This window comes from Alligator mississippiensis, chromosome 4 (genome assembly GCF_030867095.1).
Source record: "Alligator mississippiensis isolate rAllMis1 chromosome 4, rAllMis1, whole genome shotgun sequence".
Lineage (NCBI taxonomy): Eukaryota > Metazoa > Chordata > Crocodylia > Alligatoridae > Alligator > Alligator mississippiensis.
The window spans coordinates 24,319,278-24,339,145 of NC_081827.1; the positions used below are offsets into that span (position 1 = coordinate 24,319,278).

A 19,868-nucleotide genomic window follows, 5' to 3' on the forward strand; every position below is an offset into this window, starting at 1 on the left:
ACTTTTTAAAAGTCACAAAGATAGAAAATAGCTGATTATAAATTAAACAAGCTTTGCAATCAGAATGTTGATGTCACTCTTTAAATGCAGTTTTTCTATTGCTCCCACTAAATCTTGGAATTATATCCCTAAGAAATAACAAGCTCATGCCTCTTCCATTAAACTTAGAAATCTAAGAAAACATATTTTACACAAAAAACCCTCTCTACTGTGAAATATGCACCACCAAATTCAGTCCATTGAAAATATTACTTGAATATTTAAAGTAATCTGGAACCCAGTGAGTATTGTTAAGATACTACTGAGTTTCATGCATGAAAAAATTTAAAATCATATAGCTTCTCAGTTACCCAAAAATTAAATTTTTACTGTACACAAGTCCTATTTCTGTTTATGCAAAGCAGCCTGTAGACTTACATGCCATTTGTTCCTTGTGAAACCGAACCCAACCACTCCATTTCTGTACAATAACTTTTATTATTCTGGAGTTATAGTGAACTGCTGCAAGAGCCATGTTCTGCTCTGCATCTCTTCTAGCTTCTTTTTTCAAAAGACAATACTGCATCCATGCTCTGCAATTTTAAGACACAGTAAATAATTAATGTAGTTCCTGACCTGGATGAAATAAAAAACCTAAAACTGCAACTTGACACGAGGGATACAGAAGTCAAGTTCATTAAAATAAACCGATATTATTTTTCTCCAAACAGTCAAAAGCTGGTATTTAAAAAAAAATAATTCCTCCTGTTCAAATATTTTTTTAATAATACTTTCTCTTAATATGATGATAATGCAGTTCATAAAATTCCTGACTGGTTCCATTCATTACATATTTCAATTAATACATTATTATTACCGCCCTGGTCCAATAAATGTTCTACATTCAAGAAAGACAGAAGAGCATTTGCTTAGCTGAATCAGGTATGGAAGTCCCAGTGAAAACAATGGAACTTAAAACACATGCTTAAAATTAAGCAAGTGATTTCCTTAATAGTGCTGTATTTAAAAACTTGCTTAAGTGCTTTCTGAACTGTGATCTACCAATATTATTTATGTTTCTCCAGGAACATAAATCAAAACCAAAATTAAAAAAAACATAAACCAACATGTGTAACTGAATCATTTTATCCTTCAGTAAAAACACTGTTCTTGCTCTACTTTATATGACAGAAATAGTCAGAGCCGGGAGAGAAATATAGTCTGAATAAACCATACCTTGTTTATTTAATACACAACAGTATCTATCTTTGTCTGAGCTGTATGAAAGATAACCATAAAAATGGCTCTACAACATTTCTTTGCCAAGGTATTTCTTATTTGGAAACAAAATATGTTTTAATTGGACATATTCTGCATACTAAAAATGTCTCAGTCTGGCCTTCTGGCCTTTTATTGTCTCAATTCAACTCGTACTATAAATAAAGAGAACAATTAATTCCAAACTAAAGGAAGAGTTTTATGATTTATTATTTAGATTTTAAACCATTTTGATTAGCATACCAAAATAACAAACAGCTATAGCTGTAGCTATTGCTATATACCCTCAAAAGGGGATGGCTTCTGTGAAACTAACTTTATCTCCCCTGAAAGTTAGTGACAATGAAAAAGTATTTGATTTTTACAATTCATGGCCATACTAAAGAAATTACTAATTATTTTTATGAATGATTCAAATATCCAAATACCATTATCAGGGATCTGGGTTTTCTGCTCACCATGGAAAAATGTAGTAAACCCAAGTTTTCCCCTTTTTAAGGAGAAAAATGTGTGAAATGGCAGATTCCCCCTGTGTGAAATGGCAGAGTTCCAGCCTACAATGGGCTGGGAGGAGTGGGAGGAGGGTGGTCAGGCAGAGGGTGCTATGTGCATGATACATGTACACATGCACATGGCTCTCAAGCAGCCTGGAGAGCAGCTCCCCGCAGGTAAGTCAGGTGTGCTAAAAGTTAATTTGCCTTTATATACTCTTAATATTGCCTTTATTGATTTGTCAATTATTATTTTGTAACCAATTATAATAAAGGATATTATATTTCTATCCTTCTAGTCTGTAACCAATAGCCATTTTAGTTTGCTCAAATAACTCTGTAACAGCCAAAGGTTTACAACAATGTACAAGATCAGCAGTTAAGAATTACAAAACACAAGACCATGTTTTCTTCCAAAGGCTGAAGAAATTGCTGACACCAGATGGAGGCTCCATGGGGAGGGCAGCAGGGCAGGGAGCCCAAACCCACAGCGGGCAGCCTGCACCTGCCCCCCCACCTCCACCCACCCAAGGGCAGCAGCCAGGGCTCGGGCACTGCTGCGGAGGAGGGTGGGGAAGCAGGGAGTTGCGGACCTGGGTCCCTGGCCCAATAGCCCTGGCAGCTGAGGGCCCTCTCTGGCAGGGCTGTGGGGGTGGGGGGCTGTGGGTGGGGAGTGAGGGACAATGACATGGGCAGGGCATATCAGGGCTGCTCTGTGCCACAAAGCAGTGTTGTGGGGATGGACAGCTGCAGTTGGACTTGTCCTGGTGAGTGAAGGGAGCAGGGGGAGCTCCGATTTTTCCATGATAAGAAACCCAAAATCAAACACCAAAATTTATAGCTATTTAGAATTTATTTTATTACAGTGATTGACGGACGCACTGTTGGCTTCCAAATTGCTTTAAAATTGTAAATATATTAATAAAACATTGTGTTCAACTGATACTCATACATACATACATACATACATACATACATACATACAGTAGTGTTTCATTTTAATCACAGAAAAACACAGAGTTGGGTTTTTTTAATCAGAGAATGTGTGTGTATGGGGGGGCAGTTAATCAAAGAATTTGCAGCTTTTAAACAGAGAAAACCAGGATCCCTGCTTATTATTTGACTTATCCCCAAATTAAAGATAAAATGAATCACAAGGAAAATTAATGTATTGCTAAAACTCAGGGGAAAAAAAATCAAATAAACGCTATGAGGAGGACTCAGATCTTTGATTCCCAGTCCTGTAATTACCAGCTCTCTACTGGGATTATTTATGCACTGGCAAAAGAGCCTGATCCAAACCTCACTGAATTCAGAAGACTGTTACTGAATTAAGTAGAGTTTGAATTGGGTTAACATTCACTATTATTTGAGTTCAAAATAACATTACAGAAGTAGGACATAAACAAATAATCTAAATTTAGTCATTTATTATTACTCTATCCATTCAAACTACAGTGAAAATTTTCTTTTGCTACATTAACAATATATAAACACTTCCGCTACAGAGGCTTTTTCTTTAAAATTCACTAAATTATTTTGTATATACAGTATACGTACTTAATATAGCATATACACTTACTGAAAACACATATTCTTTAAGTTTCTGGTGTGAAAGTTCCATGCCTTGCCACATAACTCTTCAGTCATCTAAATATATAAATATGAAATTAATACATACATTAACAAAATTAAAATCAGACCAAAATATAGAACCTGACAATTCTATTATCCATGTTGATCATTGAAAATTAAAATGTTTTAAAGAAATGGATGTTCAGTTTTCCAATTATGAAATTTTATATGAATCTCTCTCCATCTCCTTATCCAGTCATTACATTGCAGATAAAAAAATGTTCACTGAAAAAAGAGAGAACTATACTATGTCTGAACTAAACTATTTAACTTAGATAAAATCCCTTCTAAAACTGAAATATTTTTTTCTGATAGAACCTTTCCAGCAATTAAATAGATCTATTGTATTTCAAATTTTCTTGTAGTTCATATGCATTAGAATTTAATCCACTTGCCTATGACCAACATATTTTTTTTTATATAATCTTGTTTATACTTTAAATACTTTATTTACTCAAATGCAAGGCAAGGTGTTTGGTCCCCCCCCACCCCCGCTTCAGCATGGGGAAAAATGCCCTTTGTCTTATATTTGCATACAAGTAAACCACATAGATGTATTGTCTATCCTTGAACTGCTGCTAAAAGCAGCATGTGATCAGTAATGGGAACCAGCTATGATGTTGATTAAATGCAGCCAACACTGAGCATAACTATAAAATGTATGGTCCATATTAGGAAAAACCTGCTGATGCGAACAGTGCAGTCAATCTGAATAAGATATATGGTAGTGCCCATTGAGCACAGTCCACCTCAGCAGTTACTCTATAGAATCTAACTATTGGAGGTTTGTCTTGAATTTGTCCCCTTCCCCATTACAGCAGGGAAAAAGAATCTGGGTGGTCTTTGTCCCCCAGCCCCCAACTTCTTTCCCCTACAGACCTTTTCCCTCTGCCCTACTGTCAGACTCTGTTCTCCCTGAGCACATGGAAGTGGGGAACAAATTGGAAAAAAATGACCTTGAAATAAACATAGCTGCAAAAATTTGCATACAGTATCTATAGATTTAGTTCACCCAGAATTGATGCATTTTACTTTTTTAGAAACTGCTGCAAGTTTTATCACAGGTTCTCCATAAACACGGTTTTATCTATCACTTTGGCACCTACCTATCATAGAATCGTCGAAAATTATGGTTAAAAGGGACATCAGGAGGTTGAAAGAGACATTCCACAACCGCTCAGGTTAACCTTTTCCAGTACTTTACTACCCTCCTATAGAGAGAGTTTTTCCTACTATAGAACCTAAACTTTCCTTGCTGCAACTTGAGACCATTGCTGCTGCTTCTGCCATCTGCCACCACCGAGAACAGTCTATTTCCATTCTTTTTGGAACTACCCTTCAAGTAGCTGAAGACTGCTATTAAATACCACCTCAGTCTTCTCTTCTCCACACTAAATAAGCCCAGTTCCCTCAGCTTCTCCACACAAGTCATATGCTCCAGCTCCCTAACCATTTTTGTCACCCTCCACTGGACTCTCTCCAATTTATCCACATCCCTTCTGTAGCAGGGGGCCCAAAACTGAACACAGTACTCCAGATGTGACCTCACCAGTGCCAAACAGAGGAGAAGAATCACTTCCTCAATCTGCTGGCAACACTCCTACTAAGGTAGCCCAGTGCGCTGTTAGCCTTCTTTGCAAGAAGAGTACACCATTGGCTCATATTCAGCTTATTGTCCACTGTGACACCCAGCTCCTTTTCTGCAGAGCTGCTGTTTAGGCAGTTAATCCACACCCTGTACCAGTACATGGGATTGTTCTGTCCTAAGTGCAGGACTTTGCATTTGTCCTTATTGAACCTCATGACATTTCTTTTGGTCCAATCCTCCACTTTGTCTAGGTCTCTTTGAATCCTAAGCCCTACCCCTCCAGCATATCTACTACTCCCCTCAGCTTGGCATCATCTACAAAATTGCTAAGGATGCGCTCCATCCCAACATCCAGGTCACTGATGAAAATGTTGAACAAAATCAGCCCCTGGGACACTCCACTTGATACCGGCTGCCAACTAGACATCAAGCCATTGATTACTACCCTTTGAGCCTGACAATCCAGCCAGTTTTTATCCATTTTATAGTCCATGCATCCAAGTCATATTTCCTTAGCTTGTTTGCAGGAGTGTTGTGGGAGACCATATCAAAAGCCTTGCTAAAGTCAAGGTATATCATGTCCACTGTTCTCCCCATATCCACAGAGCTAGTCATCTCATCATAGAAGGCAATCAGGTTGGTCAGGCATGACTTGTGTCCCAGGGACACCAGGACTATGGGGAAACCCCGGGCCAAAACCAAAGAGAAAGAAAGCCCATACTTACCCCTCACAGGAGCTGGAGGTAGCAGAGGAGCGCACACCGGGAAACCGCCCGCACGTTTCATTAGCCGCGCTCACATTCAGCTGTGGCCGGGTGACGTCAGTGAGAGAGGCCACCCAGCCGGAATAAAGTTTAGCCCAGGAAGCACAGAAGGAGGGCTGGTGAGTGGAGGCTCAACGGGGAAGCCCACACCCCGAGAGGCGCAGCTGCTGCGTCGGGCAGCCTGGGATAGTAGAGGCGGAGCTTGCGGAGGTGCCAGCAGCGGCGCCAACAGCAGAGCCGGCAGGGAAGGCGGTGAAAGAACCAGCAGCAGGACCGGCGTGAGAGCCAGCAGCGAAGCCAGCGAGGAAGCCAGCAGCAGGACCGGCATGAGAGCCAGCAGAGATGCCGGTGAGAAAGCCAGGGAAAAGCCAATGAAAGAGCTGGCAAAGGAGCTGCCAGAGGTACTGGTGGGGAAGCCTGACAAAGGAGCTGCCGGAGGAGCCAGCCAGGGCTACAAGACTTCAGGGGGCCACGGCAACATCCCCAGAGGGGGGGGCTGCCTGGGGGAGCTCTGAGGCACTGGGCAGTCGTAGGGCTCCTTGAGCTAGGGCGCTACTGCCCTCAGGCTTTCTTGCCCGGTGGGTATTCCTCCCCGGTAGGCATGGTGGTGGGGTTTTGTTTTTACACGTGGTGGCACCACAGGTGTCAGAATAGGAGAGGGTAGGCAGGCTTCAAGGGCCTCTTAGCCCTCCTACCAGAGCCTAGCCTAGGCCACCTGGTCCTGTTGAGCTGGGGCTACAGGAAGTCCAAGGAAAGAGACGAGGAAGGGCCAGTAGGAAAGAAGACCGAGATACCCATGGCAGAAGGTGGCATCTGGGGAGGGGAGGACGGAGCCCCGTGAGTGCCCGCCGAAGGCGTGACGACCCTGAAGGCTGCTTTGAAGGGGACCCCCACCACTGAAGATCCATTCAAAGTCGTGGCAGGTGAGTTTAGGGGGTCTTCCAACGTCATCCGAGGCACCCTCCGGGGTCCTCAAGCAGGACTGGAGCCAACCCGGTCAACTGCTCGAGCAAAAGCGGCTCGAGAACTCCTCGTGGACCAGCGGCGGGCACAACTTGCCCTTGGTGAATCAGTGCTGACTGTTCCTAATCACATTCTCCTCCAAGTGCTTAAAAATAGATTCCTTGAGGACATACTCCATGATTTTTCCATGGACTAAGGTGAGGCTGGCTGATGTGTAGTTCCCTAGACCCTCCTTCTTCCCTTTCTTAAACATGGGCACTATAGAGTTGGCCTTTTCCAATCATCCAGTATCTCTGCTGACATGCTTGCAGAAGGTCTACCTTCAGATTCATACTGGAGCTCTGAGCAATCATGCAGCTCTTTTACACAAAGTGCAACTCCTCCTCTTCTTCCCTGCTTGTCCTTCCTAAACAGTTTATACCCATCCATGACAGTGCTTCAGTCATGCGAGCTCCCACCAAGTCTCTGTTATTCCAATCACATCATAGTTCCATGACTGTGCAAGGACTTCCAGTTCTTCTTGTTTGTTTCCCCAGCTCTGTGCATTCGTGTACAGACACCTAAGGTAACTAGCCAATTCCCCTACTTTCTCAGGAGGAATGAAAAGGCCCCCCCGTTGTACCCTCCTGCTTCTGCTTCCTCCAGGTCACCTGCTTCCCCACTAACCACAGGGCTTTGGCCACTTATATATAGCACAAACCTTTTTTTTTCTTTACTTTATCAAGGCTATATCCATTCCAAATACAATTGGGCAAAACCCAATAGTCAAGTTCCAGAATCTGACTGAGCAGAATTCAGTCACCAAGTCTGTGTAGCACTAGCACCAGGCAATCATCCTCCCTCCAAGACTGTGTCTTTGGATCTGGGGCTTTGGATACTCCCCAAAGCCAGGAAGGCATCCTATGTGCAAGCACCAGGCCCAGAGGCCTTGGAGTTCAGATGCTCTCTGTTTCACTTGATCATAACCAGTCTAAAACAGACAGATGTACACACCTATTAAACTAGTTTAAACCTGCCTGCAATGATTCAAAAGTGTACCTGGAAAATCAAGTACTCTTTTGAACCAGTTCACTGTGAACTAAGTCAATGTTACATGTACACACCAAGCATTCCGAGACACATGTCTGGCAGGTCCTGCAGGCATCCCACACTGCATTGCTCCCTACCACCCAACTGCTGTAACTGGCTGATCTGCACCTCATCTGCAAATACATTTTTGGGGCATCCCAGGACTCATGACAAGAACATCCAGTTCCAGTCATGAGTGGGGGCTAATTAGCACATGGATCCTTGCTGGGTGGTATCTGGAGTACATACTAACTGAGCAGAGCTGAACTGTGGGGTCACCATGGCTTGCAATGCTGTTGATTCTGGTGGGGCCCAATCCAATGAACTATGTGGTATATCCCAAACAAGCCTTTTAACTTTAAACTAATATCATCTATACTTACTTGCCAGGAAAGAGACTGAGGTGGTTTTTGGCCCAGGTGGCTTTACTTACCTGGCAGGGGAGATACCCTTCTTCTTGGCTTTGAATGACTTGGTATAGTTAGAGGGTGAATGCCTGTCCCTTGCACTGTAAGCAGGCTGACACCTGAGAGAGTCTAAAATGACTCCAAATGCGAGGATTGAGCTCAGGCTTTCCTTCTAGCTTACTCCTTCAGCCTTTTTGCTAGAGGCAAGTGAAACTAGGGGGCATCTGCACTCCAAGGCCTCTGGGCTTGGGGTTTGCACATGGGAGGCCTGCCATGCATTTGGGAGTTTCTGAAGCCCCAGGCTGAACAGTCTGGGAAGTAGAATACATGCCGGTGGTAGAGCCACATAGACTTGAACAATTGTGTTCTGCTCAGTCAATAGAATTTGGAACTGATTTGGCCTTAGACACAAAACTTCAAAAAAATAAAAAGTAAAGTTTGTACTATACGTAAGTGAAGTGCGTTGGTCATGGGACATGATGGAAAATGTGTAGGTGTACATATATATATATATATATATATATATATATATATATATATATATTTGCATTAAAGGAAAAAAGGTTGTACTATATGTAAGTAGGTACAAAAGTACTTCTTGAAAGTATGTTTATAGCCTACCTGTGCTAAAACATTGCAGCCACTTCAAAAACAAGGTAACATGCATCAATTCTGGATGATCTAAGTGCTACGGGCATGCTATGGGCATGTTTAATTCCAAGTTTATTGTTTTCAGATTTGTTCCTCACGTCTATAGGCTCAGGGAAAGCAGGGTCTAACAATAAGAAGAGGGGGAAGGATCTGCTAAGGGAAAAAGATAAGGGGAATCAGAAAGCAAAGAGGTTACCTGACCCCTCCCCAATTTATTTTCCCTCCTTTAGCATTGGGAAGGAAACAAAATCATACATAAAGTTAAGATCATTAGATTCTATACATGGAAAATTATAATAGATTTATAAATTTACCATATACAGAATCTAATTACTGGGGGGTCATCTTATGATCAGGTTCATCTTCTATTTCAGTAAATACAGTACATACAACATTAAATAACCCTCCTTTGTTTCCTTTATCAATTATCTTTCCACTTTTATTAAGTGGAATCAAGAGTACAATGAAGAGCCATGAAGCTTAAACTGGGCTCAGATTCCATTTTGTGAAGAAATTACAATTATTGGTAATCATTTTCACATGCGGAGAAAATTTTGTTCTTTAAACATGAACATTTTGAAAGCTCGTAAGACTAGTGAATAAAAACAAATTCAAGGGATTGTATTATATTCTTTCATATAAACAAAAACAGGAGAATCATAAAATAAACTTGAAGACAGAATTTTCCCTTTTTTTACTGAAAAAAAATGTTTGTAATGTATATTTATTATTACCAGCTGTTTATCATTTAGTCCAAAAATGATGTGCAGATAAGTTTCCGAAATCCTCTTTAATTCTAGCTTTAAGGATGGATCAATACACATATCCCTGGGGAGGGAAAAACATGAAGCAAGTAAATCACATTAGCAAAAGTAATTGTATGGATTCTTATAACATTATATTCATCCCCTAAACAGATTTCTCTTCTGCTATGTTAATCAACCACAGTTTTTAAATGATGTTGGATTATATGAGAAACAAATATAGGATCATAGGAATGTAGGGATGGAAAGGACCTTTAAAGGTCATCTAGTCCAACCCCCTGCTCAAGGCAGGATCATTCCTCATGAAGTGTCTGTCTAACCCACTTTTGAAAGTTTCCAAGGCTAGAGTCCATGACTCCAATGTTAATTAGCAACAGTTATTATTGAGCTATGCAGGGACAGAATTGAATCCATTTCTAAAATTATATAAACTGCTAGAAAATACTCAAGATATAAGCATTTTCTTTTTCATTCTTAAGAAATAAGTATTAAAAGTTTTATCTTACATGGGATTTTCAAAACATTATGCAATGTTTTCTGCTGTTGTACAAATAGCCTGTCAGCATGTACGAGGAATTAATTTAATTTTTAAAAGAAGACCAGAACTAAATTAAAAAAACAAAACCAAAAAAAAAGCTGAACACTGTTGCCTAATGCTTCCAGGAGCAACACAGAAATAAAAGAAACAAACAAACAAAAAAAAAAGAACCCTCAAAAAAGTATTTGCCAGAATGACAAAAACCAAGAAAAAGGGGGGGAGGGAGAGGTGTTCAACTTTTTAGGACAATTTTACATATGATACAAATTAAATAAAACAGATATGATTCTTATGGGACAAACGGTAGCAATTACCTACCAGGGCAATTACTAGTCTGCAAAGTCCCACTGCCCCAGGAAGAAGTTCAAGATGTGGCCTGGTATAGAGACAGAGTGCGTAAATCTGTGCCATCTATCAAAATAGTGTACCTGTTCTCAAAGTATGCCTAGCCCACTCCTGCAGTGTCCCTGGGCTATTGCAGAGGGAGGCAGGGACACGACCCCATTATCTCTACACCTTGGGCTACGATTTTGCCCTTCTAGGGCTGCAGGTCCCTGACTCTAGTTCTGCCTTTCTTCAGGCACTGGGCCCCTGGCCCTGGTCTCTGCCTTTCCAGGCTCTGGGTCCCTGACCCTATCTCTGTCCTTTTTGCTGGGCCCCCAGCCATAGGCACTGCTTCTTGGTAACTTTGCAACTGATGCCTGTTCCCCACAGCTTCCAGCCTAATGTGCTGCTCTGGCACTCTGGGACCTCCAAACCTCCTCTTGCTAGTCCCTACCCAGTCCTCCAGTAAACCACAACAAAAAGATAAGCCCACAGGCAATAACACAAACTTTAAGCATGCTGGCTACTGAATCAAAACATTCCTCCTTGTGGGGCTTGGTTCCTTGCAAGCCTTCAGCCCCTTACCCACAGTTGCTCTTGCAGTTCACTCCATCTATAGCTTTCCCCCCGTCTGGAGCTACTTCCCTGGCTCCATTTAGGGCCAACAACCACCTACCCCACTTCCATCCCTGGGTTAATATGTCTCCCGAACCTGGCCCCTTCCAGTCAGGTGACTTCCCCAAAGTTGTCTGCCAGCTCTCCCTAACTGAGCTTGTTGGCTTAACTCCGTGGCAGCTTCCTGTTGCTGCCTTGGGTCCTCATTACCCCTGGCTAAGAATCACGTCAGTCCCAGCTGTGAGTCCTTCCCACAGCTCCTTAATTGACTACTTTCTCTCCACCAAGTGACAGCTCCCTCCCGGGCTCTATTTACTCTGATTACAAGCCCTTTTGTCTTAGTGATTTGTTTATCCAGGCAGCCACAATTTGGGCAGGTGTGCGTTCTTTATGTAACAGGAGCCTCTCCCTCCCTGTTGCACCTTTTTTTTACTGACAATCTTCATGCTTTTTATTGACACATTTTTACTGATATACGTCGCAGATAGTGTAAATGTAGCTCTTCTGCCAGGTCCCAGTTAGAAGGGCTGGGTTCAAATTTAGGAATTTATAAACACCAACCATAGCAAAGAAGTAAAAAAGTTTGGTTTTCAGTAAAAGGTCTTCAGTAAAAAAAATAAAATTCTTGGGTTGGCAACCCTGCTTGATTGCAGCAATGGTTTCACACTGTGCAGCTACCACCCCAGGATTCCCCTACTTGTACCCACACCCTGATGCCTCCAACTGTACCCCATATCATATGTCCCTCTCCAGCCTGCTCACCCCAACCTTACCCCTGCCAGCCCGACTCCCTGTCCTAACACAGACCTCCAAAGAAGCCTACCTGTAACACAGCAGTATTACAGGCAGCTTATGGGGCCCAGCAGCAGCAGTAGCATATGGCTACAGGGGAGGGGTCTATAAAGCCTTTAGGAAAACTCCATGCAAGGTGCAGCACTCCCATATAGACACCAGATGGTGTTGCTGTGCTCTATCTGTCTATCAGCTTGCCTCCATCTTCTTTTTGACCATGGAAATAGTTGCTTCGTGTTTTTATGGATGGCTCAATTTTTTTATTATAATTTTTTTAGGGATTTTATGGACAGTAGTCTGATTTTTTAATGGATCAGGAGCCAAAAAGCCTGATTTTTTACTGACTGTAAATTTACAGATGGTTGGTATCCCTGATGCTCAACAATTCACAGGAAGAGTTCCTTAGTAAACAGGCTGCACCAATGTTATAAGACTCAGTGAAGCACTACCATATTTACTCAATTCCAAGACAAGGTTTTCCCCATTTAACATAAGAGAAAAAAGCTCCTTTTTTCTTGGAATCAAGTAGGAGGCAGTTGGGGTGGGGGGGCAGGGGGTACGTGCAGCAGAGCTCAACCAAGCGGTGTGGACCAAGCAGGTGCAATCTGCACCCACCCATCTGGCCCATGGCTGCCCCCATGGCACTCTGCATGAGGCCAAGCCCTACCTGCAGCAGCCTGTACCATGCTCCTGTTCACACCTGCCAAGGCCAGCGCACATAGCTTCCTAGCAGGGCTGCTTCTGGTGTGGCTGCAGTCACCCAGGTACTGCTCAGCTATCCCCATGTCCACCTCCAGCTGGAGGTGGGGGGAGCTGAACAGAACCCAGGCAGACGCAGCCACCCCAGCAGACCATCCAGCAAGCACAGGTGGGAGCATGGTGTGGCAGGCTGCCCTGAGCAGAAGTGGGTGGGGCTCAGCCCCAGGCAGAGCGCTATGGGGGCAGCCATGGGCTGGTTTCAATCAATTGGTGGGTGTCTGCCCACAAGCCAGATTCAATCAGTTGGCAGGCCAGATCTGGAGTGGAGTCTATATTTTGCTCACCACTAACATAAAATATGCATTATGGCAGGGGTGGGCAAAATGCGGCCCAGGAGCCAGATGCAGCCCACCAGGCCATTCTATCCGGCCCACAAGGCCCCTAAAAAATTTAGAAAATTAAGATTTATCTGCCCTGAGCTGCCTGTCATGCGGCCCTCGATGGCTTGCCAAAACTCAGTAAGCAGCCCTCTGTCCAAAATAATTGCCCATCCCTGCATTATGGTGATCCTGATGAATAAAAATAGCCATTTTCTCCCTTTACCCCACTTCCTGTCTTTCTCTACTCCACCAGCTTGAGAAAGGATTCTGGTTCTTGATGTTTTCCTACAAAGTTGGGCCACGGGCTTGACTATTACATACATGAACGGATCTGTAGATCTGGAAAAGTTCCAACTTCTATAAAACACAACAGCCCATCTGGTTAATAATACAGGTAACTATGAGCATATCAACTTACTACTCAACTGTCTGCACTGGTTCTCCCTGAACTCAAGATCTCTGCTCTGAAATTCAAAGCCCTCTACAGAGACTCTCTTTGGGATGTTCAGAGATCATTTTCTCATTAATATGACCTCATACGAATGACAATGGAACAATGAAAATATTTACCTAAGGCTCATGAATGAAGAGAAAGAATTACCACAGAAGCTGAACTTATATGACTGAATTTATCCCCCAAAAAGGTAAGCCATAAGGCCTTATTATATATAAAACTGAATGTAAAACTCATTGTTGCTGCCTCACAGTAAGGTATTCAGATGCATATATTTTCTCTCACTCACATGCATACAGACTCACAAACTATAAACCATTCAAGATATTTCTCCTACACACTAGCACAGAAGTAAAAGAGTAAGTGGCAAGGACACTCGCACAAACCTCTATTATGATTTTTATTGTTTTTAAGTACTTGCAGGGCACTTATACACTATTGTGACAAGTGTTAAATATAATTATTTTTATATTTAGGTAGTCAGGACCAGTGCTCCCTTTGATTCTGATGTGAATGAAATTAAACCCTAAGACTGTTTTTCCTTACTGTCCTGTCTATTTAGAAAGACATTGAAAGTAAGGCTATAATTCAACACAGGTACCTCAGCCGGTGTAAAACTATGTAATTTCATTGACTTCAATGAAGCTGAGGATACAACTCAAATTGTTCATCTCAAAATTAAGAGTTTAATAAGTATATGTTGCACAGAAATATATTAGGTATAAATTATATTTCTGCAGACAAAAAGAAAAATATACTCTATGTTTCAATGTAAAATGTTAGTATTAATCCCAACCTATTCATAATATGTGCACCATTTATAGTTGCAGATGGGAGATATTTGTTTTGCAAGCTATGTATTAGCAGATGAAGCATTACACTAATTTCAATCTTTTGAACTAAATAACATATGCAGAATATTTGATACATACCATAAAATACCATCTAATCCTTTTTCCATTATTTCTCTGATCTTTTCTTCTAAAAATTTAAGTGGATCTTCTGGACACATAATAAATATACCACATAGCAGAGCCTGCAAAAAAGAGTAAGTTAATAACTTTTCCATGTGTAAAACTATTGTCATTAATAATACTAGAAAAAAACAGCTGTAACAAACAATATATACTTTTCTTCTCTGCTCCTTTATTTTGTTACTTTTATTCCATTTGTATTTTGAATGCCATTATCTATGTATCAATATATTTCCATTGATTTATACATATCTATACATGGAAAACCTTTACTAATAGAAAAAAAAAACATACGCACTTCTTAGGACCTTACTTCCAGAGGTATTGTATACTAAAAGCATTATTAATTATCACAAATAACCCTGTGAGGTAAAGCTGAGATGGAATTAGGTCTCCCACCTTGAACAAATATTATATTCAACAAGTTTTCCCTTAATAACACAGGCAAATGAGGGACTCGTAAGGAATCCTGTGTTTATCTGTATGACAAGCAACTGCTTGTTTAAACTGACTTTTCAAAGATTATACCAAACTTTGTGAACAAGCTGTATTACACAAATAAGGGCAAATTCTTGGCACTGCATGCACACTGGAGTATGCAAGAAAACCCTTTAAAAGAAAGTAACATTGAATGTTCCCATTAAATAGCTCCGTCAAAACTGGAGACATCACCCTTCTGCAGATACCCTGAGGTAGTCTGCTGTTGATGTTTCCCCTGGCTCGCATTAAGAAATATAGTGCTTGTCATTAAGAAAATACCATTTGTCAGCAATATCACACAGGAGTATCTGAGATATCTAATTTTAAATGTAGGAAACATTTTGCTTAACTGTTTTTTTCTAATCCCTCCCCCCTCTTCCCACTGCAGGCAATGCCACTATCCTTCATATCATACAAGGTTGTAGGTTGGCTGCCATCTTTGATTAAACATGCTATTCTCATCTAAAACTTAATACTATTTCCTACATAACATCTCTCAGGCCTGCCCTGTGTTCCATAAGCACACCACCAAAAACTTCACTGAGGCCCTCATCGAGTTGCAGCCCAGTTATTGCAAACTTCTCTGTCTTTACTACTGCAATCCTGATACTTTCCCGTTCAGGGATGTCAAACATTTGGTTCACAGAACCATGCTGTCCAGTGGGTTACTGGAAGTTGTGGGGCATGGCCTACCACAGAATTCAGGGTCCCCAGACCCCGATGGACATGGCCACTGGTGGCAGCCCCATGGACCTGCACTGCCACCAAAGAAGACCCACACCACCACAAACCCCTGGACCTGTGCTACCACCCCCAGAAATGTGCTGCCACCTGATCCTGGACCAGTTGCTGCAATCCCTATGAATCTAGCCCATAGAAGGCCCTGTGGTCTAGATCCAGTCTGGAGCCCAAGGAGAGTTTTATGTCCCTGTTTTAGTACACTAAAAATGCTACTGTTGATATTATCTTCCTGGCTTGTTACTTAATTGCATCAACCGCCTTCCTATGCCTTTTTCTAGCTTTACCTTTACCATCAACATATCAAAAACATTTCTTGTTTTTATTTTCAAGGCCCATCTCACCTAGTTACTGCAGAAACTTACCATGTCATTCACCATCTTTCCTTGAAGTGTCTATCGTACCCAGTAATCAGGTTCACAATCAAAGATTCTGCTAAAATGTTTCTTCTAGATTACCAATTATTTTTGCGGGGGGGGGGGGGGAGGAGGGGGGAGAGGTAGAGAGATGCTTACTTATCTTCTTTCACCATTCCTTAAGACTTGCTATTGTCACAAAATGTAGCCAGCTGACCAGAACTAGGCAGGTGATGAGCCATTCCTCTTCACTTTCATTTTCCTTCTTCTTTATTCCCCTAATTGGTGGTGCTTAACCTTTTGGCTATGCAAGCCAGAACAGTGGCATGAGACTGATCTTCAGGCTGGATATCTCAGGGGGTCAGCACATGGGGTTGGGTCCAACACCACCTGGGCCCAGATTGGGCCCCATACCACCCCAGGACCACACACCAGATCTAGTGCACAAGGCCATTGAAATCTGGAAATTTGGCAGCAGAGGAGTGGCAATTAACTCTGCCACTGTTTCCCCACCACCAAATTTGCAGACCTGTGGGGAGCCCAACAGGCCAAATGACACAGCGATGTGGGCCAGATGTAGCCCATGGGCCAGGGGTTGAGCACCCTACCCTAAATAATAAAGAAACAAACAAACTATGTAAGTAACAAAAGGTAATAATCATCACCATTCCCACTCCCAAACCATTTGTCTGCTAAACTCTCAACCTTGTAGATCAGGAACTGTGTCTTCATCTGCCCACACCCAACACAACAGCACCTTTATCCTGACTTGTCTATATCAGTGGTGTCCAAGATTTTCCTCCTTTGGGTTGGATGGACAGAGCTCAGAGCATCCATGGACCGGATCTGGCACCACAGGAGGGGAAGTAGGCTTGGCCTGGCCCCAATCCAGCAGCACAGGGAGAGGGGGTTGGCCTGGCCCCAATCCAACCATGTGGGAGGAGAGAAGGGGGTTTGACCTGGCCCTGATCTAGCTGTGCAAGGGGGGCATGACCTTGCCCTGATTTGGCCATGCTGTGGGGGAGGGGAGTGTGGCCTGACCCTCCAGGGCTTGGGATTTTGGCAGTGGTGGGAAGGGTGGCAGGGCGGTATTACTTGCCACCACTCCCCCACCAGTAAATTTCCCAACCCACAAGGAGCCCCATGGACCAGATGCTATGGCTCTGCAGGCCACGTTTGGCCCATGAGCCGGAGGTTGAGCACCCTGGTCTATATCATTATAAAACAATAATGCTTAAAGCAGGAAATAATCATGGCAGTTGTGAAATATTTAATGGCTAAAAATCAATATACAAGTACACAACTTATTAACTTGTCCAAACTGAAATAACGTGTACCAATGCAAATAGGATTGAATAAAGAATCACTATGCATCATAATCTCACTTTAATCAATAAAAATAAACAATCATGAATTACTCCAATTTATACTGCTTGAATAATGTATGGTAAAACAATGGACAAAATTATTCTAACTTTAGTGTCTATTTAACCTCACTAGAAAAATTGCAGCCTCCAAAATCCATCCAGATGACAATAACTGGGTAAACTAAACATCATAAACAAGGAATAAATCCATCATAACTATAACATAAATAATGTCGTTTTAAGCAACAACTGAATAAGCAGACAATATAATGATTTTCTCCACATACATTTTCTAATTAATCTTTCCTCAACAGGACTTCCAAACTGTTCAAATACTCCCTCTGCTGGACTGAGCCAGTATGTTCTGCTAAAGAAATTCTAATTTTCATAGTTTCATGCTCTACTTCCCACCCCATCCCCGAATATGCACACCTTTTTCCGATGGGATTTTAATAGCAAATGGGTACTACACATGCAAAAAATTGACCAGAGGAAATTCAAATATGCAACCAAACAGTGAACTCAGCCTAGCATAAATTTAATTTATTTTGGAATTTCTTTATTTAAAAAAAAAACCCAAAAAGCTGTATATGGAATAGGCTGTTAGGCCAAATTCTTAACATGTACTTAGGTGAATAGTCCTGGATAATGATGGAACCCAAGACTCAAATGAGAACAATTCAGTCTAAATGGTACACAGCTTGATTAGTTCTGGTAACCTCCTCAAGATTCTCAGTGACATGGTGGAACCCTGTTATAGGAAATTGACTAGAGATCAATAAGGCTATAACCTATGAAATGCATTATTCCTAATAATATTAAACAACTAAAATTAAATAAAAAGTCACAAACAAAATAATTACCTCTCATTAAGCTTAACATTCCCTTGGCTAATCAGATATTAAACAATTCAAAATTATAAATACAACAAAAATGTCAAATTAAAATCAAGTTACTACAGAAATAGGTTAATTCTTATGCAAACATTATCTATATGGCTTGCAGAACCATTTCATCTGACCCACTGGTTGTCTAACAGGCTACTAGAAGTTACAGGATATGGTCTGCCACAGAATTCAGGGTCGCTGAATCCCAATGGACATGAGCAACAATGGCAACCACCCAGGCCCACATTGCCACCCAACTGCAACCCTGCGCCACCACCCGCTCCAGCATATGTTCACTTATTGCTCAAAAATTGCATGCACACACTTATTCATTCCTTTACATTTAGAGTGTTATTATGAATTAGGCAGGTCATCATCTGAACCTATGAAAAAAAAAGATTATATATTTACAGTCATTGAGTTGATTACAAATTCTTGACCCATGACATTCTTTCAGGTCTTTAGGAAGGTTAATAGTTCAGAAAGAGAAATAACCAGTGACTGTTTTGCTGATACTGAAGGATATTTTGTCAAGCGTAAATGGAAGGTGCCTAACTTCTATTTACTTTCAATAGGAGTTGCAGAGCCTAACTGTCACTTGTGCCTCTCAAAATCTTTGAAATTTTACCCTTTATCTATGGGTCACCAAGCCAGGCTCCTCTCCCTGTGCTGCTGGCTGGCAATTCCCCACACCTGCGGACCACAGTCTACAAGACTGCCCCGTTGAGCTAGGGACAGAAGTTACGCATAAACCAGTTTAAGTAATCAGAAACTGGTTTAAACCTGTAACAGAATAGAAGTTCAGTGCAAATAAACAAGTTTCAAAATGGCTGAAACTGGTTTAAGATAAACCTGGTTGAATGTAGTATTAGACTTAATTGATTTAGATCAAACTGGTTTATGAAACTTCTGTCCCAAACCTATTCCTAGTTCAAATTAAATCGACGTCCTCCAGCATCCCAGCAGTTTGCAGCACTGGGCTGGGATGTCTGCTTGAGTTGGGTTGGCCCTGCCCCTCTGCTCCCTAGCTGGAGCAGTGAGGGCTGGCTCACTGGGCAGCTCACTGGCCCGCCCAGGGAAACCCCTGCTGGTGTCTGGGGCCATGGATGGGAGTTAAACTTCCTTTCCTGCGAGTACAAAGCAGAGCTGCGCTGCCCTGCTTAGTGCTGGCAACTGTGGACTACAAATCCCAGAGGCGCCTGAAAGCTGGAATAAGTGATAAGCAACCCTGCAGAATCCTGCTGCTGTGAATCTGGACTGCACATCCCAGAGACCTCGGGGGCAGCAGGAAGAGGAAGTGAACACACAGCCCATGCTGGCTACATGCCAGAGAGCCGTGCTCTAGTGCCCCCCAGCTTCTGGCTTGAGCCACTGCAGGCATGTGGCTGCCTTTCCTGAATCAAAAATGAATCTGTGTATTTGCTTATTGGTTCAATCTTTGCAGCTTAAACTAACCTGAAAACAATGAACCAATTCAGCCTTGAGCAATTTTGACTTTCTGAACTTAGCCCTGGAGTTTAGCCACAACTGTGAAAATGGAATAAGTATTGCAAAATTGCTCATTCTTTAAGATTTCTATCTGTACTTGTTTCACTAAATAAAAAAAAAGAACTTTGATGGAGACTTCCCTGATATATCTGAGAGAAAAATTGGACTCTAAGATAGTTTACATTCTG

General features: G+C 42.0%; 1 protein-coding gene across 1 annotated transcript in view; it reads right to left on the minus strand.

The window, feature by feature from the left end:
• The window catches only part of FBXL13 (F-box and leucine rich repeat protein 13), a 189,412-nt gene that overhangs the window by 160,849 nt on the left and 8,695 nt on the right, over nucleotides 1–19,868 (minus strand). Inside the window, exons 2-5 of the mRNA XM_006266591.4 lie at nucleotides 14,323–14,426; nucleotides 9,559–9,652; nucleotides 3,331–3,398; nucleotides 418–572 (exon numbers count right to left, since the gene is read on the minus strand). Coding sequence (XP_006266653.2) covers nucleotides 418–572; nucleotides 3,331–3,398; nucleotides 9,559–9,652; nucleotides 14,323–14,426 — 421 coding nt within the window. The remainder of the gene's footprint in view (nucleotides 1–417; nucleotides 573–3,330; nucleotides 3,399–9,558; nucleotides 9,653–14,322; nucleotides 14,427–19,868) is intronic.